Source organism: Amphiura filiformis, chromosome 8 (genome assembly GCF_039555335.1).
Source record: "Amphiura filiformis chromosome 8, Afil_fr2py, whole genome shotgun sequence".
Lineage (NCBI taxonomy): Eukaryota > Metazoa > Echinodermata > Ophiuroidea > Amphilepidida > Amphiuridae > Amphiura > Amphiura filiformis.
Genome location: NC_092635.1, coordinates 9403499 through 9430838, shown reverse-complemented (window position 1 = coordinate 9430838; position 27340 = coordinate 9403499). Strand labels below are relative to the sequence as shown.

The window sequence follows — 27340 nt, the reverse complement described above, 5'->3', positions numbered from 1 at the left end:
GCAAAGTTTATCACAAATATGGTTCCAACTTACAATAATTGAAATATTAAAATCAATTTCAGACCTCAAAATTATGTTTTTAAAGAAGTTGTAAATGTGATCTCTACAAATTTGGAAAGAAAGGCAAGAATTTTAGTAATATTTATGAACACACAAGGTCAAGAAATAGATTAGCAGTCGCATCAAAATCAGAGATCTTTTATAGCATTGATATTCGCATAAAGTATATGAAAACATTTTCATTTTCAGATGTTTAAAAAAAAAATTCATTAAGATAATGAAACATTTACACCTTTCAAAATAAAAGGTAGCTGGACTAATTACAGTCGTGAAAAGCACCCTTATTTGGTATGTAGAGTCCATGAATGATTTTGTGGTATGGACCCTTTATTACCAGGAACCACTGCCTGTATCATATATATCACACCAAGTGTATGCATTTATTACGTTTTCTTGAATCCAAGTGTGTAAAAATATTGGATCCAAAACATAATTATGATAATCCTTACGCCCAATATTTATTGGTCTCGCTATGTGTTTTAAAATATTGGACTCAACTACGTCTCGTCCAATATTTTAAAACTCATAGCTCGACCAATAAATATGGATTCAATCGATCCAATTTTATATCACACATAATATTGATCACCAATTCAACAATCATATTTCCAGCCAAAGATACTGTTATAAATTATGGCGAGTTTACAGGATCAATCTTGTTTAATATTGTACAAGCTTCCAGAACAAATGATACCCAAGTTAATACTGTAGAGCATGATATTTTCATGTTATAAACTGGTCGGAGCAATTTTGCAGTTATTTGTACTCATGATTACAAACAATTACACATTAAAGCCTATGGGTACAATTATATTTCACAGCCTTTTAAATTTGCGGTTTAAAATTAACCGCAAAAATAAAAAACTTGCTAAAGTAGATGGTGACCATTAAATTGACTTAAAACCAAAAACAAGACGTCATCTCATGGTGTACAATGCACACTCAACTTGTCTGCCATTTATCTTCTTTTCCAATCCTGATGTGGAACATTGTCTTCGAGTTGGCTTCCAGTGATACATGGTGTTTACAAGAGCTGAAGCTCACCTGTCACAAGGTCAACATCAGGAACACTACCAAATATGGAGAGGACTGTCACTGACCCTGCAGGGATCTGTGAGTAGAAAAAGTAAATGACTGAGGTACATAACAATAAATGATCGAAAAGAGCAAATTTAAATGATAAATGTTAAATGTGTCTGCCAGTAAATAATCACTGTGTTAAACTGCAAAAGGTCCAGGGATCAGCTACCAAAACACACCTTCCCTTACCATGTATACTATTAAGGATCTGTTATCACTTGAGCAATTTAATGGGCTGTTCTGATTCTTGAAATCCATACACCCTCTATGGAAGACATGACCTTAATCTCTGACACTTCAAATGGAGTTATCCATTTAGGTAACCCCATTTGAGATTTCACTTCCTGTGTGGAAGATTAGGTTGTGTCTTCCATGTGAGTGTATGGCCCAATCAGGAATGGTCATGACCAGTCATGACTAAATTCAAAGTGAAAATGAATAAAAAAATGGGCTCGTGCAATGTCCCTGTCAGGACTACATATACTGCGCCAATAAAATATCCTTACACTTGGAAAAATAATCACAATTTCAAAACTGAACAATATTGTGGTAAATTTGTTTTTTTAAAAGATGCACTATCTAATCCTGCACATTATGACACCACATTGAATCCAATGTGACCTCAAAAAGTAAAGTTATAAGCAATTGAGTACACGAAGGTCCAGTTTTAAAAGTGACAAACTGGCCTATACAAGGCGCAAAAAGATTCCAACAAGCGAAACAAAGAGACAACACAGTTTCTTCAATGAAGCGTTATTTAAAGCAGTTTTTACTTCTCTGTACTTTTCATAACTTTTATTTTCATTTTATTTGTCAGTTTCTTTGTTTCAGTTTTCTTTTGTTCCTTTTGTTTTAAATTAAGCCAACGCATAAATTAGCCATTCACCACTCTCAAACCAGATGTCTAGTCCGTGGAGTTTTGAATAGGCCAGTGTGTCACTTTTAAAACTTGACCTTCGTCTAATCAAATGCTTGTAACTTTGTTTCTTGAAGTCACATTGGATTAAATATGGTGTCATAATGTGCAGGATTAGATAGTACATCTATTAAAAAAACAAATTTACTCCAATATGGTTTAGTTTGGAAATTGTGATTATTTTTCCAAGTGTAAGGATACTTCATTGGCGCAGTATACATCGATTTGCACTCAACTTGTGTGTGTCTCAGCCCACTTCTGTTCATGACTGGTTTTGCCCTAGAAGTAATTTGTATGATGAGTTATTTAACTTTTATTTCATTTACAATGCTAAACATAACTGTTTCAATTTGCATAGATTTAAATAAATATACAAAGAAAATTTTTATACCACCAGGTCATTCAGTCTGAAGAGCAAGATATGTTTGTATTTGATGAGCTTGATAGGAAAAGCATGGAGTATAGATGTATTGCCCCAGAAGTAATTTGTATGATGAGTTATTTAACTTTTATTTCATTTACAATGCTAAAAATAACTAATTCAATTTGCATAGATTTAAATAAATATACAAAGAAAATTTTTATACCACCAGGTCATTCAGTCTGAAGAGCAAGATATGTTTGTATTTGATGAGCTTGATAGGAAAAGCGTGGAGTATAGATGTACTTGGTGAAGATTTGATAACTTAAGATACGTTACAAGTCAACCCAGATGATTACTTCAAATCCGATAAAACAAAAGTCTCAGGAGAAATCTCAGATGAGGAAATGCCAGAACACTTTGTCATTGAGGGTGTCCCACACATGAAGATGGACAGGAATAAAATATTGAAAACCAATCCACCCTAGATCGGAATCTACCAATCAGATCATTTTACTTACTTGCCTATCCCGATTTGTAAAATACCAAAATCATGTCCAACACTCCTTGAGAAAGAAATCAGTGCACCCTCTATAATTGGCAATTATCAAGTTGGACTGATAAATAGTAAAAACTGGTTCATTAGATTGCCACATGAAGGCATTTTCCCCAATTCCGATTAAGATCAGAAAAGACCAATATTGGACCGATTCGGAAGGGAGTGACCTGATTGATTCTTCTCTACAAAAAGGACAATACAATCAGCAGCAAGAGAGCGATCCAGAAGAAAATAAGTAACTCTGGGTTATCATATATTGGAGAACAGATGAGCCGAGACCCATTCAACTTCTACATCCTAAATGTAGAAGAAACTCGATCTGTCAGCAATTGCATCATTGTAAGATGACAGAGGAAGACAGGGAGGGAAAAAATCAGATTCAATAAACTAGCTGACTTGCAAAAACACAGAGAATATTACAACCCCTCATGTCGAGAAAAGTAAACAAATAGTTCTTTCCATTGAAAAATGGAAACGGCAAAATTAGAATTTGCCGAGTCACCTTTCTCAATACGCTGAGCATGAGCGACAAATTTATCACAGTTGCATGCGCTAAAGTAACTTTTGCAGAAATGCTGGAAAGAGAAGCTTGTGGAGGAAATAGAAAGAAATTGAAATATAAAAACTCTGGACAGAGATTAAAAATCATATTGATCACAGTTAACAATGGTGGAGTTATATTCTTTTACATTTTTTATTGACTAACATCAAGTTATTCGGCTCCTATTACATCAAGTGGAGATGTATTGTAAAAGTAACATCCGAATAATTTCAATATTACTTTATGGAGCGTACATATGTATTGTAAAAGTAACATCCAAATAATTTCAATAATACTTTGTGGAGCGTATTGTAAAAAGTAACGTCTGAACAATTTCAATATTATTTGTTTGAATTTTGTTTCCTTGATAAACATGGGGTTAATGCAATGCTATGATGTGTTTGGTATTATCTAAATAACGCAGATGGGAAGGGTTATGGAAAAGTTAATTTCCTTGCATTATAATGGCTGTCCAGGACAAAACAAAAACTCCATTCTACTTTTCTGTTTCATATCAAGACAATTTCCTTATTATTTAAAACACATCATGGGCAGAATGAAGGGGACTCGATACATACATTTATAGTGTCATTGAAAGGGCCAACTATTAATGCCTTCACAACTGGCAATAATCACTTGATTAGCTCAGAAACAGCAGAGGTCATATCATGTCCAAGAAATGCAAACATCAGACATCCTTGATTGGAAGCAGATGGAACAAAAATCTCAGATTTTCTGAGTCAGACAATAAGATAAAGGGGTGTGGATTGGACCAAAGTAAAGGCTACATGTAAGCCCAAACAGCCACGCTGGCGAATGTACACATGCAACAAAACAACTTCACCAGGACCTGTGTATCCTAGAAGCTCACCCAGATGCACAACCATTAACTACAAGATATTTAAAGGAGAACTCCAATATTGTCCAGGCAGGATTACAGGGACTTAAGCAAAAACCTTCCCCATTAAGCTTTAAATCAGGTCCTTTCAAGTGGCCAAATAGCAGTATTTGGTATTTGGCAATAAGGTATTTAGTAGTTCTGTATTTTATGGTATCATTAGGATTAATGAAAATGATCACTAAATGATGTGAGACAGCTGACATACCTGTGTTCTACCAGCATCCTGTACCATATAGTTAGGCAATCCAGCTGATGTGGCTTTACCTCTCAGCTCTGTTAGATGATCTGTATTCAGTCCACCTAACACAATTTTGGTTTCCCTGTGGAAGGAAAATAACAATGTTGCTTAATGTTATATGGTGATCGCTGCATTGAGAAGAGCAGTCGGGATAGCTCAATTGGTTAGGCATTAGATTCTGGTGCATTAGTGTGTGGTGATAACTGATACGCATTTAAAGGAAATCTGTACCATAAACTAATCAATGGCTAATATAGTTATATACCCCTAAATTAAACATACCAGACGGTCTATATGGATTTCGGAATATTCCTAACAAAGAAAAAGCACTTTTAATCCTTCGTTTCTGCGATTCATGGAAGCCGCCATGATAGCTGATGCTTGCGAATCCTTTCTGCCACAAGCGGTAGTGTAACCTTTCACACAGACCCGTGGCGAGCGTGTGTTGCTATGGCATTCGTGACCCCCACAGTGAATTTAGGTTTTTAGTGCTGTTTTTACTTTTCGATCTCAAAAGACATTGTTGATCATACATATTACTTAAAATACATTTTTTTTTGTTTTTCTGTAGTTTTATGGGTAAAAATTGTCGCGTTTTCTTTTGAACGAATGTTGAATCTGAACTTTGGTAGTATTCGCTTTGTGTCACCAAAGTTCACGAGGGACGAGGCTGGTGGCACGGATTTCGCTGGTTTCAAAATCGGGGTACCGTTACAGCGTAATAAAATACATCGGGTATCAATATGGCCGCCACCATGGATTACAAACTGATCGCTGATTGTCGTAAGGCTCCTTTTGGATGTATATAAGCTTGGGACTTTTTCTGTTTGTCGTTTTTATTATTACTGCAACTATATAGCCATTGATTAGTTTATGGTACAGATTTCCTTTAAGCCCCGGCACAGTCCCTGTTTATTCTTATGAAAAATTTGAGCCAACATAAATTCCCTTGGGAAAGGAACTTGATTATCTTGTTTTCCCATACGAGACCTCAGGGAGCTGATCCTGGCAGTGATGGTTTATTGCGATATGTATTGGATGTGTGTTTCTTAGCTGCAAGTCCTTGATTGTTTATATGGCGTCATCTTTGGCCACGGTCAGTGAACAAGCCTTGTTGGTTTATGCACTTAGGTACGGCTCTTCATCTTTATGGCCCTTATCAGGAGTTTTACGAAAATCACAGATCATGCACGACCATGAATATATTTTCAACCAATCAATTTCTGGCATTTTTATTGCATATTTGACCATGCAGTGGGCACTGCTTTCAATATATGCTGCACCCATACCGCGGAAACATGGCATGTTGCCTCAGGGGATCAACGCTAAGTCAGGTACCGCGTGAGCAAACTCAAATATAAGCGCAAACAGCGCGAAAGGCATACCTAAAAGAAACTTCGTAGCGAAGATAAGCGATGTCGCCAGGTCTGTACGCTGTACCGGCGACAGCTGAATTCGAGTACGCTTAGAGGGCACAGGCATGGAAAATTCCAATCTGTGTATTAATAATCTAAGGCTGCACCAAATAAGACCATCACGGTACATGATTAGTGTGATCAATCATACCATGTCACTTAGGGATTCAATCATGTTTCACCGTTGTTCATCACCGATTAACAACGATGCGTCCGCATCATCTGCATGGTTTACTTCGCAAGGGCAGCTTTAGCTGCCCGAGCGAAGTAAACCATGCAGACGCGCCAGACGCGAGTTGTTAATCGGTGATGAACAACGGTGAAACATGATTGAATCCTTTCAACAACGAAAAGAAGCTAAAGATCGTATAATTCACAATTATTTTACGAGGAATGTCAGTCAATCATTGCCATTCAGCCTTACAAAAACTTCGATGATTTCTCTGTTGATATCAGCAATATAACTACAGAATAAAACGGCAATGTTTAGCCGCTACCTGAAAAATACTGAATTCAAATTGAAAGTTTGCATACACACAAAGGTTCCAGGCATGACAAATTTTACGCGCTCTCGTGTAACGCGTAGTCTCGCTCGCGTTCACGCTACGGTAAAAGTGTGGATTCATCATGGATTAACAACGGTTGGCTCCTGTACAAAGGTATAGGAAGAGTTGTTGAAATGCTGATCAAACATGATGTCACCATTGTGCAATTGGTTGTGGTGTTTTTGTTCACCACACATGACATCATTCTGAACTAATATCTGACAATTTCTGAAAAAGTCTATTTCCACTGTGTGTGCGTGTGGGTGTGTGTTGTGTAAAAGTAGTAATATTGAACCCTTCACTCTAATTCTAAGATCTTTCTATAAAATGAAGAGATTTGATCAAAATAGTCAATTACTTCAATAACATTATCTGAAAGTCTTTCACGTCAAATCCTCAGCTTGTTTGAACTGTGTTAACTAGAATAAACCAATATAGGCCTTAAGGAGGCACACAGGATCACTAATTATCCATTATTATTCACCTCATAACTCGAAAACTATTTATGTAAAGTATATAAAAGTATACATTTTTTGAACGGAAATGAGCTCATCAATCCATTTAAAATGTCAGTTTTGGGTCAAAAAGTACAATTTTCGAGAAAATCCCAAAAAACGGCTTTTTTGACCAAAAATTTTTGGTCCGCCATAAAAAAATTATTTGAAAATCAAAAACTGTAAAACATGAATTTTATTAATTTAGACAAATAAATCTAGAAAGTGTTTTTTTATTTTTTCGTAATTTTGCTTAGTTTTTTAAAATATAGGCAAAAGATCAGTAAAAACGTATGACCCGTGTTCAAATTTTTGAATCATGGGTGATAAAAAAAGTTCTAGGCCCTAATTTAAAAAAATGAAAAAACACTTTCTAGATTTTTGCCATATCTAAACGTTTGACTTAAAAACTTACCTCAGTGATGCTTCATTTAGACGCTATGGCGGACCAAAAATGGTTAAATGTGGTCAAAAGTGAACTTGCGAAAATCGCGATTTAGACAAATACAGCGGATTTTAGGTCCATTTTTGAAGATTATTCCATAAATATATAATCCGTGACTTGTGACGTTTGGTCAAGTTAGAAAATGAGAAGGGCGTCCAACTGCAGCAGATTGGCATTTTTTGGTGATTTAGAAGGTAAAATATACAATTTTACTAAATTATCCGTGCACATTCGGCAGATATTTATCCACATGTTGTAATCATTTTATTTACTGCAGTCTTGTTTCCATGGTGCAGCAGAGCTTCCGGCAAGGCAGCGGCCGCCGTGGAGTCGCGTCAGCGTTTGAGGAGCGACAGGCGCCGGACAGACAGACAGGTTACGCGAATAAGTTGCACAGTGCATGGTAGTGTTGCCATGAACGAAACCATGATTATTTAAGCACAATTTTGTCCTGTTCCGTACAAAAAAAGATCATGCTCTGTATTAAAATTTGCGGACATCAGAACATTAAAAGTAGCATAGAATAACTGACAAGCAATTATTTTAGCAGATAATCAGGAAGTTTTATGAAATAAAAAATAAATTGAGACATATTATAATTGTGATTTCTGTTTTGTCCTAATTTTCTTAATTTTGCTTTAAAAATGCAATGTTTTTAATTTATCGTTTTTGGTGATTTTCTTTCCTTTTTTTTTGTGTTGACAAATATTGCATTTTATGTTCATTGTCCTTTTCTGAACCGCAAACATGATGTTGTTGTTGTTAGTTGGTGCTTGAGAGGCACCACTACGGCCCGTCCGCGCCAATGAGATTTTAACGCCCGTATAGCTAGGCCTACACCACAGGAATCCCAAGTAAAATTTGAAAAGATTCTGATGTGTCGCATTACTCAATATTCCGTTTTTGTTATTGTAATTGTTTGTTGTTATCATATTTTATTTTTAACTTTTTACGGAATGTCAAACACGTACAAAGGTCATAGGCCTAAAGCTACAATAAAGTTGTAAAATATTTTGTACCGCATAAAAAGTGAATAAAATAACAACAACAAACAAAAGTGTGTCTGTTGTTGTTTTCAATCAAATAAACGTGTAAAAATTGGGGTAAAATTTGTAATATGTCTTGAATAAACTTCTTTTAAAACGGACAAAAAGTAGGCCTATATATTATGTTAAACGGGCAAAACACGGAGAGGTCACAAGAAAACTGAAAAACACGGAAATTGACATAGCCTAACAAAACCGAATTTCAAAAGTAGAAAACGGAACACTTGTGGCTTTAAATTAGATTGTGGTTTATGCAGTAGGCCTACCGTATAGGCATCATGCTATAAAGAGCGTTTTAAAACACTGCATGAAAACATTCACGAAAAATGCTTTAAAGCAGTTTACCTTTTAAAGTATGCAGAAAACATTATAAGCGTGAAAGTTGAAAACCAGGCAAACATTGCAAATAAAAAGGCATTCGGCCAAAACATTCGCAAAAAGTGTTGTAAAACCAAAAGCTTTTATCGCAATCATAATCAATCAGGAGTAGAGAACGTTTGGAAACGAATCTTAAATCCGTGTTTTAATAACACTTTGAAACATTATTCAGGGCCTTAGGTATCTAATATAGGCCTACCGGTAGTAACTGCTTGCCTATTTTTATGGTCTTCAAAATTAAGACGAGACTGAACGACCGCAGAGAGGCCCCCGAACCAAGGCTGGGACTGCATAATTATAAGCTAATATAATAGGCCTATATTCTTGTCCAACTACACCAACTTGGTAAATCAAATAATAACAATGAAATGAATGAATGAATGAATGAATGAATGAATGAATGAATGAATGAAATAAAACTAATTTTTAAACATAAAACAATAAGCCTAATGATGTACGGGCTAAGTCTAGCCTACTAGCAAAATATTTAGGGCCTACGTTTTCTATCGTATCTACCAGATTGCGTCATCATTACAGGGCTTCTTACGGGTAACTACTTCTTACAGATAAATTTCATCTTTTCAAGTTCAGAATGAAACTTGAAAAAAAATAAAACAAACAAAAATTCACTAAATTATGTTCATATAAAAAACCTATAATTTATACCACTATATCAGCACTTTTTTTTTGGCGAAATTTATCGAGTAGGCCTAGTGATTCTAGTTTCGCAATGCAATGGTGCAAGCTTTACCTACCTTGGAAGAGATCAATACGATAAAATACGGTAGTGATCGCGATTGGCGACTCCAGCGCCTCAATCAGCAATCACCTCGCCCATCCAGTTTACCATGTGTGCGTGTCTTTGCTAGCTGTATCGCCGCAGCACGCGTTTCGAGAACGCGATATATATTGGGAAAACAATGATTTATTTGCTTTTTGCATTTTGACTAATTTTTAATGAAAAAGGGTCTTTAAAATAGCTTTTCTTATGGTTCAAATTTTAAGATTTCTTTAAAATCTATTAATGACAAGATAAAATACGGTTTGAAGATGACATTAGTGATGAAAACTCAATTTTGGCCATGCAACACTTCAGTGATCCTGTGTGCATCCTTAACCAAGTTTTTATGAAGTATTAGATATGACTTCACTTAAAACATCAATGTTCCCTCATGAAGTAGAACAAATCAATATTAACCTGCAAGGAAGAAATATCAATTTGATTTGCAATGAGTATGAAAGATCAATCTAAATCATAGTTCTCTGTTAGCTAATTCATATTTAATTTGGTTATTGTGTTTGTTTCCAATGCACATTATTTGATGGATCGATCATATTTTTTTGAATGTTTAAATGATGACATTCAATCTAGGTTAATCAATCATCCAGTCAAACCAGTGATGCTTTACTAGGACAGGATGTCATAACATCAGACTGGCATCCTTTTTCTTATGCATTTCTAGAATCAAATAACTACATTTTTATCCTGAAACCATAAACAAACTATAATTGTTTCCGCTACATTTCATTTTATTTGATATTTGTGTTTGATCAATATTACATAATGTGACATGATCAAGGGGAATGAGTCACATGTCGACCCTGGTCAAAAATGACTTAATTACAAATGTTTCTAAAGAGGACATTTAGAGCTTTCAGAAACTGTAAACCCCATGTTGATACGACTTTTCTTTGCAAAGTTACATCAATTAATCAATCGCTGAAAACAATATAAAACAAAAGAATTTGAACACTGTTAATGCCAATATCTCAAAATCAATATTTGCGACATCCGACTCATTTCCCTTGATCGTGTCACACTATATTTGACACAGAAAAATACATTTGTTACCATGTTGTCACAGACAAGGTTTTGTCAGCCATGCACCTCTGTATACAACTTTCCCTTTTCAAAATCATTAAGCTTTAAACAAATTCACACTAGTGTGTACATATGGCATGAAAACATCACATATGACATCATTTTTTAGCATTCACTATGGACACAACGTAAACTACAAAAATAAAAAGTTGTAAAAAGATATGACCTTTGGTGCAAATATACAGTTTCAGTTATAAATGCTGACTTCGAATTGAGATTTTGATAGTTTTTAAAATCATGACACTATATCGGTCAATTGCAAATGACAACTTATTTCCCTGTACGATCGATAGTTTTGTCTATTTTCATTACAACATCACCTTTTTATTCAAAGTGTAGGGTAATAAATAAAATACTAAAGTCTGCACAAAAAGAAACTCAGCTGTTATAAACACGCTTATAGCTTCAGAACTAATTATTGTTTCCACAATATTTCAACATAAAAAGAAGGATTAATAATTATTTACGCGCATTTTGATATCAAATTTGTCAAATGTCGTTCAATATTAACAACACAGTAGTGCTTTTGAAGAAAAATATCCTAATTCAAAAGTTGCAGTTTGCATCGATCATTGGTTATTATGCCAGCACGGTAGCACGTAAAGCCCGCCATTATCTTCACGCTTATTTTCAAATCAATACAAATAGCTGCAACTTTTAAATTCGGGTATTTTTCTTTCAAAACACTGCTGTATTATTAATATTGAATAAAATTGGACAAATTGGGTATCAAAATGCGCGTAAATAAATCATCCTTCTTTTTATGTTAAAATATTGAGAAAACAATGATTAGTTCTGAAGCTACAGGGTGTCCCAAAAAAAGAGGCCCCTAATTGCGCCCTCTTTTTCGCCTATTTCTGAAAAGTTGATCAAATATTTGTTGGTATGTAAAGAAACCTTTAATTGTTAGCTTTAATAAACCAAAACAATTATTTCAATCGGCTCACAACTTTTGAAGATATGCCCTTTTAAAGACAAGTACCCGCTTTCACTCTGTCCACGGATAGCAAACAGAGTGGTTGGGATGGGTCATGCTGTGGAGTGGCCTGCAAGATCACCAGACCTCACACCACTTGATTTCTTCATTTGTGGCAAAATCCAAGATCTTTGCAAACGATTACTGCTATATTCAACGCAATTGATGCAATGAGGACTAGGGCTGAAACCTGTATTCGTCAAGGAGGCAACGTAGAGGGCAGAGCAGCACAGTAAACTCACTTCAAAGGAACCAAAGACAAACTAAACAGCCCTTTTCAGGGCTACCTTTTATTCCAAAAAGAGAAATGACTTATGTTGTCAATAAAACGAAAGCAAGAAACATTAAAATAAGAAAGTAAGAAACATAATAAAACAAAAAGGCATAAAATAACCGAGAAAAACATAAGTAATTGCAAGTTTAGCAAAAGAAGTCTCATCCCACATCAATTTCGCCAAAATTAATGACACTTAACAAAATCCATAACCCATAAGCCCACCGGTAAAGCCCATTCCCTAAATTAAAGTTGTTATTTTAAAAAGTTATCATAGAGGAATGTTTTATATTCATGCATGGTATATGCACTTTTCAATCTTTGAAGTAGCCAAACTTCCTCCGTGGACAGAGTGAAAAACGGATATATTTCTTTAAAAGGGCATATCTTCAAAAGTTATGAGCCGATTGAAATAATTGTTTTGGTTTATTAAAGCGAACGAGTAAAGGCTTCTTTATATACCAACATATACTTGATCAACTTTTTTAAAATAGGAGAAAAAGAGGGTGCAATGAGGGGCCTCTTTTTTTTTGGACACCCTGTATAAGCGTGTTTATAACAGCTGAGTTTCTTTTTGTGCAGACTTTATATGCTTTATATTGGGGGAATTAGGGCAATTATTTTCCCTTGAGGTACTTATGATATGTGTGTGTAGCAAATACCTCAGGGAATATATTTCCCCTATTTCCCTACTAAAGTTTGTTCGGCTTATATAAGGTTGAAAAAAATAAGACTTATAAATTGTGTATTGATATAGAATGGCATGCACGCTGTTGGGCAGTGCTTATGCTAGTTGTGCATTGTGTAATGCGTGACTGGCGCACGCTTATGTGAATTTACGCCAGCGTGAGTTGGAACTTTATTGACGCGCGCAGTAACAAAAACAGAATGATTCCTGCCTTATATAAACCGAACAAACTTTAACCATGTAGTATTGGTATACTAATACACCGACTTTTACTTGCCTATTCATATACCTACCCATTCTCCCATTGTAGTAGTTTCTCACCATATGACATTTGATTCTGTAGTAACTGCCTATAGAGTCCAAGGCATGCATGTGCTACCTGGGCTGCTGTTTTACCAACACCCATTTTCAGTTCTGCATTGACGACAAACACCATCTTGACTGGGGAGGTCATGTCTGTTGTTCCAAGCCACTGAAACAAGGAAAACATATATTCTAGTATATGTAGTTTGGTAGCATACCAAGCAGCTGTGAACATGCTAAAATCTGAGATGCCTCTCATTTATTGCCAAAAAAAATCAAACCTAAAAATAGCCAGTAACAAAGCCCGCGGTGTGAGTGAAGCAGTAACGGCAGGGAGATCAGGAGACCTCCTTTGGTCAGCGCCCCTGAAGCTCCTGGATTTTAAACTTTTCAAATTTTGACAAAGGTACCAAAATCTGAATTTTGATGATTTTTAAGATCGTCAGGATGAGCAAATCACTGAATAGGCCTTTAAGGTATTTATTTGGTCTTATCTGGCATTACTGTACTGATTTGTCTAAGATTATATTTGTGTACATCCATATCATAATGATGCACTTGTCAGCTGCTACATGTGTCTCATTTCATATAATACATGTAGCTACATGTAGGAGTAAATACCAGACTCATCTCAAGTGGAGGTCACTTCAAATCATCCTAAAGTCACATGGGTAAAGAATGTTCTCTGTATTCCTATTACACTTCAGATGAGTCTGGTATTTCTAGCTAGTTTGTAAAAGGAGACATATAGCAGCCGTCAAGTACATTGTTTTGATATGGATGTACACATTTGTTAGAAATAGGTTTGGATTAATCTAAACGCAGGTTTGGATTTAAAATCTAACAAAGTTACCTATATTAATAGCAAAATAGTTACTGGCCAAGTACTTTTCAAATTCACCTCCTGACTGAAATGTTGGAAATCTATTTTTAAACCTAGGTATTATTCTTTAATAGTAAGAAGTTACATACAGACTCAAGCAATAAAGGTAAAAGAAAAACACTGCAAAATCTGAGGATCAAATTTGATGCAATAATTTGTTTCAACTTACTTGCTGCTCTTGTTGGGGTCCTTGACCACCGCTTGGATTCTCAAATATCCACGCTGCTGCAATTTCAGCCGAAGTATTCCCTGTCACCTGAAGGGCCTTTCAAAAGATGGAAATATTAATAAATATTGTAACAGGTGGGTTATGTTGAGCCAAGCACATATTAAAGGAGGGTTGCTGGCTTAATAAGGTGGCACTACACCCCTTGATAAATTTGTGACTATTTTTGCATTTTTCTCAAAAAATACACACTGGTAACAAAAGTTATGTACATGTATACTGCAGGGGCAAGGAATCCAGTTACTACACTGGAATTTCAGTGATTCAAGACAAGCGGAACGTTATTTATGATAAGAAAAGAGGTACCGGAAAGAAAGTACCGCTAGAATGCACCTCATTACTTAACATATATGTAATGAACCTCTTGTCTTGAATCACTGAAATTTCAGTGAAGTAATTGGATTCCTTGCCCCTATAATATGTATAACTTTTGTGTGTAGTTATTTTTTTGAGAAAAATGCAAAATTAGTCACAAAATTTATCAGGGGGTGTAGTACCAGCTTAAAGTATTCAAACATAAAAATAGTTATTTATAGGTGAATTTTCTTGATTATTACATTGCTATGCAGCTGGAACTGTGAAAGCATTAATTTACATTTAATACTTTTACTCTAATAAAATTTCATCAGAAGAATGCAAGAATGTCGGCAATACCTTTGCATTACATGTGATATGTTTATATGACTGTGTTTCAACTCACTGTAGGGATGGCATGGTGGTTTGGCATGAAAAAGAAACCTGCAGGGTATCTCAATAAAAATGTAACCAAAACTTCACCTTCCATAATTTGTAATTTATCAGGTTTATTCCCAGTCAATGGTCACAAATTTCTGATGCATTATTGTGATCACATCTTGATGCACTGTCCCCAGTTTGACTTCTGTGCAATGTGGTGGCGCAATTACTTGCAGTTTACATCTTAGGTCGTAATGCCAATCAATGTCTGAATGTCTGTGAATGGTTAGTGTTTGGGACCCTGACTACATGTAAACCCCTGCAGTGACTTTAATGGGAACTTTTTTCCCATTATATAGCCCTAATTAATGTTGTAGGCTAGCCTGAATTGAACATTGTGGTTTTTAAAAATATATTAATGTTTTTATTTTCATCACTTTCCTAAACTAAAAATGGATGATAACTTTACTGTTTATAACATTTAATAAATCACAATACTCACTTGAGTTGCCAGAGCTTGATCAATTCCCATCGCACACAGCATCTCCAGGAACTCCTGGTTAACTTGGCCTGCTGGTTGTCGAGGAGCAGCAGGATCATCTGGGTTTTGAGCGCCATCACCAGACATACGTTGACCTCTTTCGCCGGAACCACTCATTCTATTAAAAAAGAGAAGAAAAGAAGAAGAAGTGTGACATTTTATTACCATATTCAACATACATGTACATGTACATTACTTGTGGTTTTTGGGTCACAGTTAATAAGCAATTAATTAAAAAAATTTATTTTAAAAGATTGTACATTAATATTATATGTCAACACATCTTGTGTCTCTATCATGGAGCAAAAAACCAGAATACTAGGGATCCGTCGCTATCAGGGCTAGAAAAAATTTAAATTTCTCGGGAAGGAGGTGCAGTCAATCACAAAATTCCTGTGACTTTTTGGCATGTTATTGTACAATTTCTCAACTTTCCTGATATCAGGCATGAGACTGCACTTTCCTAAAAAAAACTGAAAAAACTGAAAATGCGCATGAAATTGGGCAAAAAGTACCAAAAACAGGCTGAAATTAAATAAAGTTGCGGAAATTTTTACTATAAAAAAAACTGAATTCAGTTTTTAAACTGAAAATTCTCATGCCTGTGATATGTGATGCGATCAAGCAAAATCAGTCAGAACTCGGATATGTTAAATTTTCAGTTCTTATAACATAGTAACAAACATTTGTAAAGCTGCATTTTGCAGAAAACCTCATTGCAATTGAACAACCAGTTCCAAAGATATGAGCAATTAAAGAGTTTCCAAAACAATAGAAATCAAAAGGAAATATTTCCTTTGTTTGGCTATATCTCAAAATCAATATTTCCGAGTTCCGACTGATTTTGCTTGATCGCGTCACATATAAAATGTATGTTGTAAAAATGTGTAATTTTTGGTTGCAATTTTTTTTAATTGGAAAAAAATTACCAACATATTATAATTTTATTCCCAAAAAGGGCAACATTGTAAATTGTGTTCACATCAATCAAATAATATTAAGAAATGGATAAAAAACAATATATTTTACAAATCCACCATTATTAGGTGCCCAGGCTATGATGATTTACTTTGAATCAGAGCCTCAGGTCTCACATGTCCACTTCAAATCTTAACATCTTCTCTGGTATGATTAGACTGTGACTGGTGGTGGGCACTTTAATGGAATTGTACTGTTTTTATGACTATGTATGTTATGGAGCACATTTTCTTTTGTATGTACATATTTTATAAGTTGAGCAAGTTGGACCATGCAAGTACTTTTTCTTCCGTGCTGTTCCAAGAATTCCAGAAATACCCTGAACATAATTCTTGTTGAAAAGCATTTGTTTTGATTCATCATGAGAATTTATTATCAGCCAATTTTACGGTCACATTTTGTAAACAAAGCAAGCTTTGAAACTACACCTGGCAAATGATATCAGCAACAATCCATATGAAGTACTAGCAACTCATGCTTTCCATGTAGGTTTTTTTTTACAATAAGTGACTTGCTCACCAATGTCATTTGTAACCAAACTTGTTTAAGAGTAGTCTTTCTATGAGGGGTGGTCAATACTCTTTTGTAGAACAAGGTACCGGTACTTGAAAGAGTACTAGCCAAATTCTTTCTATCTCACTCTTGAACATGGTCACTGCATACCTTTAAAATGCATTTTTTCTTGAAACCTTCTATGTCAACAAAATAAAAGTCTTCTGATTGCTCCATGAGCCATTTTTCAGGGAAGGCTCACCAGCATTAATCATATCTGGACCACAATCACTGAAAACTAGTGTCTATAATTCAGCAAAACGTCTAAAACTGGTTTACTGGTAGTAACAATGAGGGATTAACTATATATTATAGACACAAATATAGACCACAATTTGAGCATTATAGCTCAAATATAAACTGATTTATAGACTGAATATTACATTTGTAGACACTAAGGGTCGGTTCATAGTGCATATTCGAAGGCGAATATTCGGCTTCGAATACTTTTTGTGACATCAAAATATATACGGCAACGGATACACGCCGAGTTGAATCGGATTGAATATCGCGCAACTGATAGCGAGATACTATTGATTTATATGAAAGGCTCGAGGTCACCTGAATATCGTTCGACGAACGATGATTTCAAAAATCCCCAATGAAAATCAAGGGATCTGGAATTAGCGTTTTGAGCGTTTCGACAGTATTTTTGTGGGACATGAGAGCACATCAAACATATCGAATTACATTATGAATCTGAAGATTGTCTTTCTGATATCAAATAATTTTCATTTTTGAAATTCACGATATAATACAAACTTTATGACAAATTATTAAAATTTGATATTTTTCACATATTGATATAACAGTCCTCGAAGTAAATATTATAAAAGGTCATGTGTCATATGGTGGGGCACATTTGCGTTACAAGCACTGATTTTGATAATTTGTCCTCCTTTTCACTTAAATTGATACATGTCTAAAACTATACATTTCACACCAACAAAACTATACATTTTTGGAAAGCTTATGTTCCAAGGAATCCAACTATGCAAAAATGAAGTTGGTATACAGGGTGCGTAAGAAAATATATAGGGTGATATCATGAAAAAAATTAATTTTACTAGTAAATTCATAATTTATTGCATCTACTACTGATATAGAATACATCAAATGTAATCTAATTTTGTGGCAGGCAACACTATGAGCTTGAATAAAATTTATACTTTTGCTATGTTATGAATGACCAAAGTGGTGATACAGGGTGTGAAAATATACGTAACTTCATGCACAAAATGTTGATTACATTTTTGAAAATATTTTCTTTAGAGTGTATCCTACATTTATTTTAACTGCATATTTGGATTCCTGGGGTAAAAAGCTTTACAAAAATGTATACATTTCCTATCTTAGGGTGTATATTTCTCAAGATACAACAATTGAAAGCCAAAACGCATGTTGTGACTGAAAATTTTAACATTTATGTGTAAGTGAATAGGAAAAATTGAGGTTCATAACACTTGTGAGGGCTGTCATATAAGTCGTCGCTTCAATCATATCTTATGATATTTATATATTTATTTATTTATTTTATTTATTTATTTATATATATTTATTTATTTATTTATGAATTTATTGACTTATTTATTGACTTATTTATTTATTTTTTATTTATTTACTTATTTATCTATTGACTCATTCATTTCTTGATTTGCTTTGCAGTTGAAACCTACAAGAAGGTATAGGTCAACCTCCGCGCCTGTTACAGGCAGGTCGTAAATGCCCCAAAAAGCAAATCTTTTTGACTCCTATTCAGGTCAGGGGCGTAACCAGACCTGACCTTCCGGGGCGCAAGATTGAAAAATTTCCCAATTTCTGATCAAAAGAGGTGGAGTCGGTGGGGTCCAGGGGTCCAGGCAGGGATCAAGGGGCTGAGGCCATGAAGCTCCTGGTTTTTGGCATATTAGAAAATATCAGTGTTTCAGAGTACAAATTTCACAATGAAAGTAGTACCTAGATCTTCTCTCTTTCTTTCCCTTTTCTCTTCTCCTTGAGTCCCTTCCCTTTCTCTTCTCCTTCCCCCTTTTCTTCCCTCTTTTTTCTTTTTTTCTTTCCCCTTTCTCTTCCCTCTTTCTTTCCCTTTTTTCTCTTCTCCCTTCCCCCTTTTTTCTTTTCCCCTTTCTCTTCCCTCTTTTTTCTTCCCTCTTTTTCTCCCTTTCCCCCTTTTCCCCTTCCCAATTTTTTACTCTCCTTCCAGGTTTTTTGTGTCCGGGGCAGCTTGCACCCCCGGCCCCCCACTGGTTACGCCACTGCTCCTATTTAGACCCATTTATACAGACATTAAATCATGACAATAGTTCAATGGAGAATAAGATTTTATTAACTTCGTTAAAGAAATTCTCTAAATTTTGCTTACCTTGGTCAACGGGCAATACTTGTTAACAGTCGGGCAACGCTGTAAATTGTAGAAATATATCTTTCTCTGGTTCATAGTTTTATATTCGAAGCCGCATATATTTTGACGCCCAAAACGTATTCGAAGCCGAATATTCGCTTTGAACCAGCCTTAAGCCCGAAATAGCATTGGGTGTATTTTACACATGGATTATTTTGGGCATGGAGCTTGTTTATGTGTACAAAAGTGTCACTCATTCAAAGGGTTGGGCGATCGTGCTGAAGGACCAATGAAGTTGATTATTAATGACAACACAGAGAAACGATAGATCTTTATAGACATGTGAGTTCCTAAGGGGTGGGGCTTCTGGTTACCTTGCAGCGGCTGTGTTAAAAGTCAGCAAGTTTGATACATGGCTGGTAAAAACTTGGCACTGAATTGGGTTTTTTTTTTCTTCAGGTTTTGTAGTGTCCCTGGACCTACACCTAAATGCTAGGATCATTCATGGTTGACCTAAAAAAAAAAAAAAAATATTACATTTGTAGACACTAAGCCCAAAATAGCATTGGGTATATTTTACACATGGATTATTTTGGGCATGGAGCTTGTTTATGTGTACAAAAGTGTCACTCATTCAAAGGGGTTGGGCGATCGTGCTGAAGGACCAATGAAGTTGATTATTAATGACAACACAGAGAAACGATAGATCTTTATAGACATGTGAGTTCCTAAGGGGTGGGGCTTCTGGTTACCTTGCAGCGGCTGTGTTAAAAGTCAGCAAGTTTGATACATGGCTGGTAAAAACTTGGCACTGAATTTGCATGTAGGCCTACATGTAAAAGGCAAAATATCATAACTTTCAGATGGCACCGGTCCACATTAATGCTCGCAATGCCTATGATCATGATAGTTATTTCTTATTGAAAAAATATATATAAGAATAAATTCCCTACACAGTGATATGAGTTCCTAAGATTTTGAGCAAGTATATATTTGATACAACAGTGCTACATGTAACTAGCTAGTCGCCTATACCTTCAACTCAGGCTCAAAATTTGAGGTCACACTCTAATTACAAGGTTAGTGTGTTGCGTTACTTGCGTACACGTATAGGATTTGAAGATTTGGGTGTGTAACTGTAAATTCAAAACCCTGGGTGTGTAAATTTAAGATTTGTGCACCGGTACAAAGTATACAATGTATGTAGGCCATGTGGGCAAAAACTGGGTGTGTATTTACAAATTTGGGTGTGTAAATCACTCCCTACAGTACACGGCTGGCTGCCTTCTAAGCCCTTGTTCCCATGGCCTTTAAAAGAATATGTGACACGATCAAGGGAAATGAGTCGCATGTCGCTAATATTGATTTTGAGATATTGGCAAAGAAAGTGTTCAAATTCTGCGATTGATAAATTGACGTAACTTCGCAAAGGAAAGTTGTATCAACATGGGGTTTTCAGTTTCTGAAATCTGTAAATGTCCTCTTTTTCGACCAGGGTCGACATGTGACTCATTTCCCTTGATCATCACATAATTTAATAATGTCCGTTTATTGCAAGACATACTATATATGTAGAGCTCTACAGTAAGAAAATCCGGGAAAAGGTCTGTGCACTCGTACTGATAATTAGATGTTCTGTTAGGTGGTTTCCGCCGATCATTGTTGTTCTAAGGGCTTCATGTATGTGTATTTATAATATATTCCCATGATTAACGGGACTGAAGAAATGCGGCAATTTCTTTGTGGGCATTTTCAGACACTGAGACTTCTACAAATTCATCCAAAGGTACCCAAAGGGTTGGGGATCGCATTCTCCACTAAATGTTTTGGAGCATGGAGTGGTGACTGGTCCACTATTAAAAAGAGGACCTTTTCGGAGCTTTTTGTACATGCCACGTTTTGAACTGAGTGAAAAGCGACCATATTGGTTGAGCTGTAGTAGTAGTAGTACCATTGGTCATGTTAAGTACTAGATCCTAGCATCCTCTCAAATTCTGACATTTTTCAGTAGATACCCACGAAAAATGCTTATTCTCAAAATTTTGATTTTACGTAAGGCCAAGTAAATTAAAATACAAGTTTCTCGTCCCCGCCCGCCTCCTTTTTGGCTGCCGCCTCCTTTTATTTACTATTTACTATTCAAAAAAAGAATCAAAACTGTTTTTCTTACCCTTGCACAAACTCTAACCCATCCCTAACCTTACTACATGTATACAAACCCACCCAAGCCCAAATTAGTTAAACACCTTGCCCCAACCCCAAAGGGAATTATAGTGAATTGATTTCACCCCAAAATCGGACCTATATTTAGCTTTAAACTTAGTAAATGCATGAATATATTAATAAAGTTTCAATTACGGTACTTTATTTAGCCTCATCTCATCTTATGGCTAATTATAGGAAGGAGAAACCTTTCACATCATTTTGGAAATTTAAAAAAAATTCTAAAATTCTAAAATCCCAAAAATAAATTCAAATGCTAAAGCTTTTTTCTTCTGGGTAAGAATCTTTTTCTTACATGTAGTGCAACAGCTTTTTTCTTGCAGGTTAAAAATTTGATAACTAGGCCCATGCATGCATTTAGTAAATGATGACCTATTTATCAAATTTATAAGGTGCAATAAAAAAGCTGGGGCGTTGATGAGTAGGCCTATCATCGTAAGAGTAAGAGTAACTAAGAGAGAAAAGAAAAAAAATTTTACCCAGAAGAAAAAAGCTTTTGCACTCGAATGTATTTTTTTGGTACTGGTATTTTTAGAATTCTAGAAAAAAATTTAAATTTCCAAAATTATGTGAAAGGTTTCTCTTTTATTTTGTTAACGATAAAAATAACAATATCGATAAATAGAGGTTAAATAAAGTAATTAAAACGTTAACACATTCATGCATTTTAAAACATTAAATATAGGTCCGAATTTTTAGGTGAAATCAATTTCTCCCTTTTGGGGGTAAGGGCAAGGGTTTTGGAATAGGTTAAAGGATAGTAGGGCTTGGGTGGGTGTATATTTGGTGTGGGTTCGAGTTTGTGCAAGGGTAGGAAAACATTTAAAAAATGTTTGAAATTAAAAAAAAAATGTTCGGTACGGTACCGGACTACCGGTATCGGTATTGATTTCAAACCGATATAAACTAGGAAATTGGGTATATCGAATATGCCTATTGTCAAGCTGAACAAATACATGTACATTTTCACTGTTTCTGAATTTTGAAACATGCTTATAGCAAGTGGACTAAAAATGATACAAATCATTTGTTTTGTCATACAATGATACATTGCATCAGTATACTCAAATAGCACAATATCTAGGTATGCCAGGTGAATTCAAATTTACCATCAAACTGCATCATTTTAAATATCAAATGAAAGCCCTTGAGTAAAGAAAGCCAACACTGAAAACCTTTTTGTCATAGCACTTTCCGTAGCAAAGTTACATCTAGTCAAAGATTGACTTTCATCAAAAAGATTCAGCTAGCAAAATTCCCCAAAAAGCATTTCGGGGTGTTTCTAGATCTTAGTCTCATGACGATAGCAGCTTTTGGAACTGCTATCAAAATCCCTCTGAAATTCCATGTGCGAGTCTCTCATCACCAAAAAAAAAATCATATTTGGGTCAAGTGAAGTATAGACAACATATTTATGTAGGTTTCCTTGAGCAAGCGGTTCTTTTAAATTTCAATGTAAATTTGTATTGCTGGTTTAGGCTAGTCCAAATAATCAGACCCAGAACAAAATATTAATTTCAGACATGATCGTGTACTGGGTCTGAATTGTTTCCATATGACATCTTGATGGCAAATTGGACAATAGAAGCACATGGTTCTACGTGACAGCTTTTTAATCCCTATTCATGTTACGTGAATCGCGCTATTGTGGACCATCCTTCTGATACTTGAGTGTTTGGACAAGCGGAACGGTCTTTTGTCTACCTCTGTTTGTAAACAAACCAGGAGGTCGAAATCGTCCTCCTCGCCGAATACGAAAGTTAGCGTAATAGTACGGCACTAGGTTTAGGCCATTTTGGCTGACTAGCAAAATGTATGTGTTAAAACTGACGTTTCCCTCTCATACAGGTCTACAATACCGGTGATTAAATATATACATTTAATTCAGCTGATTTACTGATTGGTCTATTGCTAATTTAATATTAATATGTGACACGATCAAGGGAAATGAGTCGGATGGCGCTGATATTGATTTTGAGATATTGACAAAGAAAGTGTTAAAATTCTTTTGTTTTATATTGTTTTCAGCAATTGATAAATTGATGTAACTTCACCAGGAAAGGTCGTATCAACATGGGGTTTTCAGTTTCTGAAAGCTCTAAATGTCCTCTTTAGAAACATTGCAAACACCAATTTGGTAAGCTTAGCCTTAGGCTTATCACTGCTTATAAAAAAATAATCACTCATTTTTGGGCTGAATGATGAATCAACTTGCGTCCGACTGGACGCAACGGATTGATGAAATTTGTTGAACATTGTGTCCAGCAATACAATTTTGCGTCTGGACGCACGAATTTGCGTCCAGCGGGAGCCTTGATTTCAAGTATTATAGTCATACATAGTAGGCCTATACACTGCAAAATTCCTGGCGACATAGTGACTACATCGCACTGGAACTCTGAAGTCACTACCCCCCCCAGTACCGCCGTCACTGCAGAATAACCTACCCTATGGTGGCCGACAGAGTCACTACAGGAGAGTGACTACATCGGAAACAAGGCAGTAGGGCACTATGCAGCAGTGTCATCAACGTAGTGACTACAACTGCTAGCCTCCGATGTGTTACCTGCTCGATGTCAAGATCGGCGACTCATGATGTACACCACCGACTAGATTCGACAGTGGTCCACATCTTGTAGTCACATCAAAGTGACTTCCGTAGCCAGTGCCCCATGCGTCGCCTGCTCGGTGCCCAGTCGGCGAACTTCAAGGTGACTACGCTGCGAAAGGTCGTTGACCGAACCCTGTTATGAGTTCGAACACTCTGGGACGCGCGCAGATATCTACCAAATACGCGCTGATGATGACAAATACGCGTATCATGCTTGTTTTAATGCTTGTATACGCGCATGAATGGAATGAGTTGGTTTTATAATTAATTGAGTGATGCATGCTGTACAGTGCAGTGGGTCTGTGGTTCTACTGCCGTCTTTGTTTTGTTTTTATCGTGCTTTTGCATTCTTTATCATTTATATTTCAACTGTGAGACTTCCGATTCATTTTGTTTCATTTATTTACTGTTCTCTTTTATAATATTTTAATTCTTTTTGTGCTGCCTGTTTAATAATCTCATCAACTATGTGTGTTTTATTTGCAGTTCTTGTTCTTGGTTTATTTGTTTGTTTCATTTCAAAATTTTTTATTTTGTTTATTTGTTTGCTTGTTTTCCCACAAAACTTATATCATTGCTTTGTTTACTTCAGTGGTTAGATGACATGTTTTGCCTTTTTCATATTTTGCATGATAACGTTATATGGGCCTATTGAAGTGCTATTTTTTATATTTTAAACGAATTGTGTTTTTAAATGTTTTAAAAGAGATATTAATTTTCAGCCGAAGTTCGCAAAGTATGCCTATTATAGGCCTAGCATTTTCAATTTATACATTTTGATTTCCCAAAACTTTACTTATTTTGAAGCAAGAATTTTTCTGTTATATTTAAAATTGATTTATAGGCCTAGCATGCATTTTGTTTTACTTTTTGTCACTTTCCTGAAAGGTCTACTGCAAATTTATACTATTACTGCCGTAAGTTTATGCGAAACTTTGGCTTGTGCTATTTTCTTTTTCCGTTTTTCAAAATGGTGTTTTTATAGGCCTATAGGCCTATTAGTTTGATTTGTTTTTCATGTTGGTTTTTTTTACGTTATCAAATCATGCCTATAAATCGGTGTCACATAAATATAGGCCTGTTGCAATGTTTGTTTGAAATTGTCTTATTTTTTTTCAAACAAATATTAATGCTTGTTATGAATTATTATTGTTATAATTATTTATTTATTTTACACATTTAATATTTTAATTCATCAATAGGCCGACATGCTTCTTATAATATTCTTACTTTTAACTTCTTTATTTGCAATTTTTCTCAAGTTGTTTTCTTTCGAAGTGTTACTTTGTTTCTTCCATTCTTCGTTTATTGGTTTCTTCCTGTTTATTTATTTCTTAACTTTTTATTTATTTAGTTATTCAATTAACCACCAATTAACAAAAATGTATTTTATTCATCATATTAGTTTATTGAATTATACTTTGTTTACTGATCATGTTTATTTCTTTTATTAACAATTTTATTTTATTCATCTAATATTTCCCTTATTTTTAAAGTCCAGTTTGCAATTTACCCTCCCTAATCCCCTAAAAAAAAGCAAGAAATAAAGAATATTATTTGAATAAATCAAGAGCATATAAAAAATATGGCAATAAAAGCAAAACCGGCAACCCAAAACGCCGGTACTGAGCACTAGACTGCTGCCCTCAGTCGTCAACCGTCTGGATTGACGACTGAGAAAACTACGTGGAAAAAAAGTGACGGATTTTGCAACAGGATTCCTGTGGCATAGAGCATGCGCAGTTGTGTCCAAACTGACCTTTTGACCGAGTTTGTTGTTTTTAGAAGTTCAGAGCGCGATCTTGTCACAGCGGCGCGGTACAGCGACGCGGTACACGGGCGCCGCTTAGTCAGTCGCGCTTCACGGGCGCACAACCAAAGACGCATTGAATAGTTTTCAGAAGTCCGCCATGATATGGCCTGTAAGATAATCAGTCGTCACTACGAAGCATACACAGCATGCGAAGTGTAGACGGCTGATTGGAATTAGTCTAACTGAGCACCCAGGCCCAGGCGCGTAGTCACACCGGTGTGCCTCTCCTGTGAAGTCCCCGCGCCGCGAAGTCACTCTGTAGAAACCTAGGAGGCTGGCTACCCGGCTATTTCGGACCGGCGATATGGAAAACCGAGGTGTAGTTTCCGATGGAGTGACATTCTGGTGACATCAGCGTCACACAGATGAGAATCTTGCAGTGTACATGTAATAGGTATGCTAGTTGAATTCAAATTTGCCATCAAACTGCACCATTTTACATCAAATTAAAGCCCTTGAGTAAAGAAAGCCAAAACTGAAAACATTTTTGTCATAGCACTTTCCGTAACAAAGTTACATCTTGTCAAAGATTGACTTTCATCAAAAAGATTCAGATAGCAAAATTCCCCAAAACGGCATTTAGGGGTGTTTCTAGATCTTAGTCTCATGGCGATAGCAGCTTTTTTTAATGGAACTGCTATCAAAATCCTCTAAAATTCCATGTGCGACTTGATTATCACCATAAAAATCATATATTTGGGTCCAGTGAAGTATAGAAAACATATTTATGTAGGTTTCCTTCACCGACCTATTCTCGAAAAAAATTCAAATTTCTATGTAAATATGCATTGTGTTTGGGCCCCGGTCTCGGCGAATTTCGCTAACTAGCAAATGTGTTAACTAAGGTTTGCCTGGGATACCTACATGTAATTTACTATAATATAAACCAGAAAAAAAAAATCAGTGACAGTGATTGGATTTGGATTCTTGCGCATTTTCGATACTTGTTAAGCCGTTTAGCAAGTCTTTTTCAATACCCAATTACAAATATGACAAATATGTGTTATAGGAGTCTAATTACTTACATATATCTTGCAATTGGTTGTCTATACGGTGTTTAATATAGATGATCAAACAACAGGCTGGATAAAAATCGTCCCAATGGGCGCAGACATATTGGTTCACAGATGCACGATGGGAAGGGAAAGATCAGGTTGCCAGCTCATTATACAAGTTTTCACGTGGTTACCGAAATTCCGGGCTGCGAAATCCCAAGACTTTATTCGACTTTGATTTACGACAAATAAAAAAATAAACATGTTTCACGTCCCCTCCCGCTTCCTTTTTGAGGATTCTTCAATTATATTTTAATTTTTGAAATTCAGTTATAACTTTATTAAAAATATGTCTAAGAAGTAGAGATGCTTTCTATAGCCTTACTAATAGTAATAGGCCTAC

General features: G+C 35.6%; 1 protein-coding gene across 1 annotated transcript; it reads right to left on the bottom strand.

Moving 5' to 3' along the window:
• Window positions 1–170: 170 nt before the first annotated feature.
• On the bottom strand, window positions 171–27091 carry LOC140158585 (probable peptidyl-tRNA hydrolase 2). Its single transcript, XM_072181726.1, has 6 exons — window positions 26968–27091; window positions 15389–15545; window positions 14155–14250; window positions 13093–13271; window positions 4624–4738; window positions 171–1171 (listed from the first exon to the last, which is right to left on the bottom strand). The coding sequence occupies exons 2-6, from the start codon at window positions 15542–15544 to the stop codon at window positions 1085–1087; spliced, it is 633 nt and encodes a 210-aa protein (XP_072037827.1). The 5' UTR covers window position 15545; window positions 26968–27091; the 3' UTR covers window positions 171–1084.
• Window positions 27092–27340: the final 249 nt, after the last annotated feature.

Coding starts and splice junctions, on each gene's coding strand:
- LOC140158585 (XM_072181726.1), bottom strand. CDS start 15,544: ATGAGTGGTTCCGGCGAAAGAGGTCAACGTATGTCTGGTGATGGCGCT. Junction 13,272..14,154: donor GACCCCAACAAGAGCAGCAA/GTAAGTTGAAAC, acceptor TCCTTGTTTCAG/TGGCTTGGAACAACAGACAT. Junction 1,172..4,623: donor AGGATGCTGGTAGAACACAG/GTATGTCAGCTG, acceptor TTCTACTCACAG/ATCCCTGCAGGGTCAGTGAC.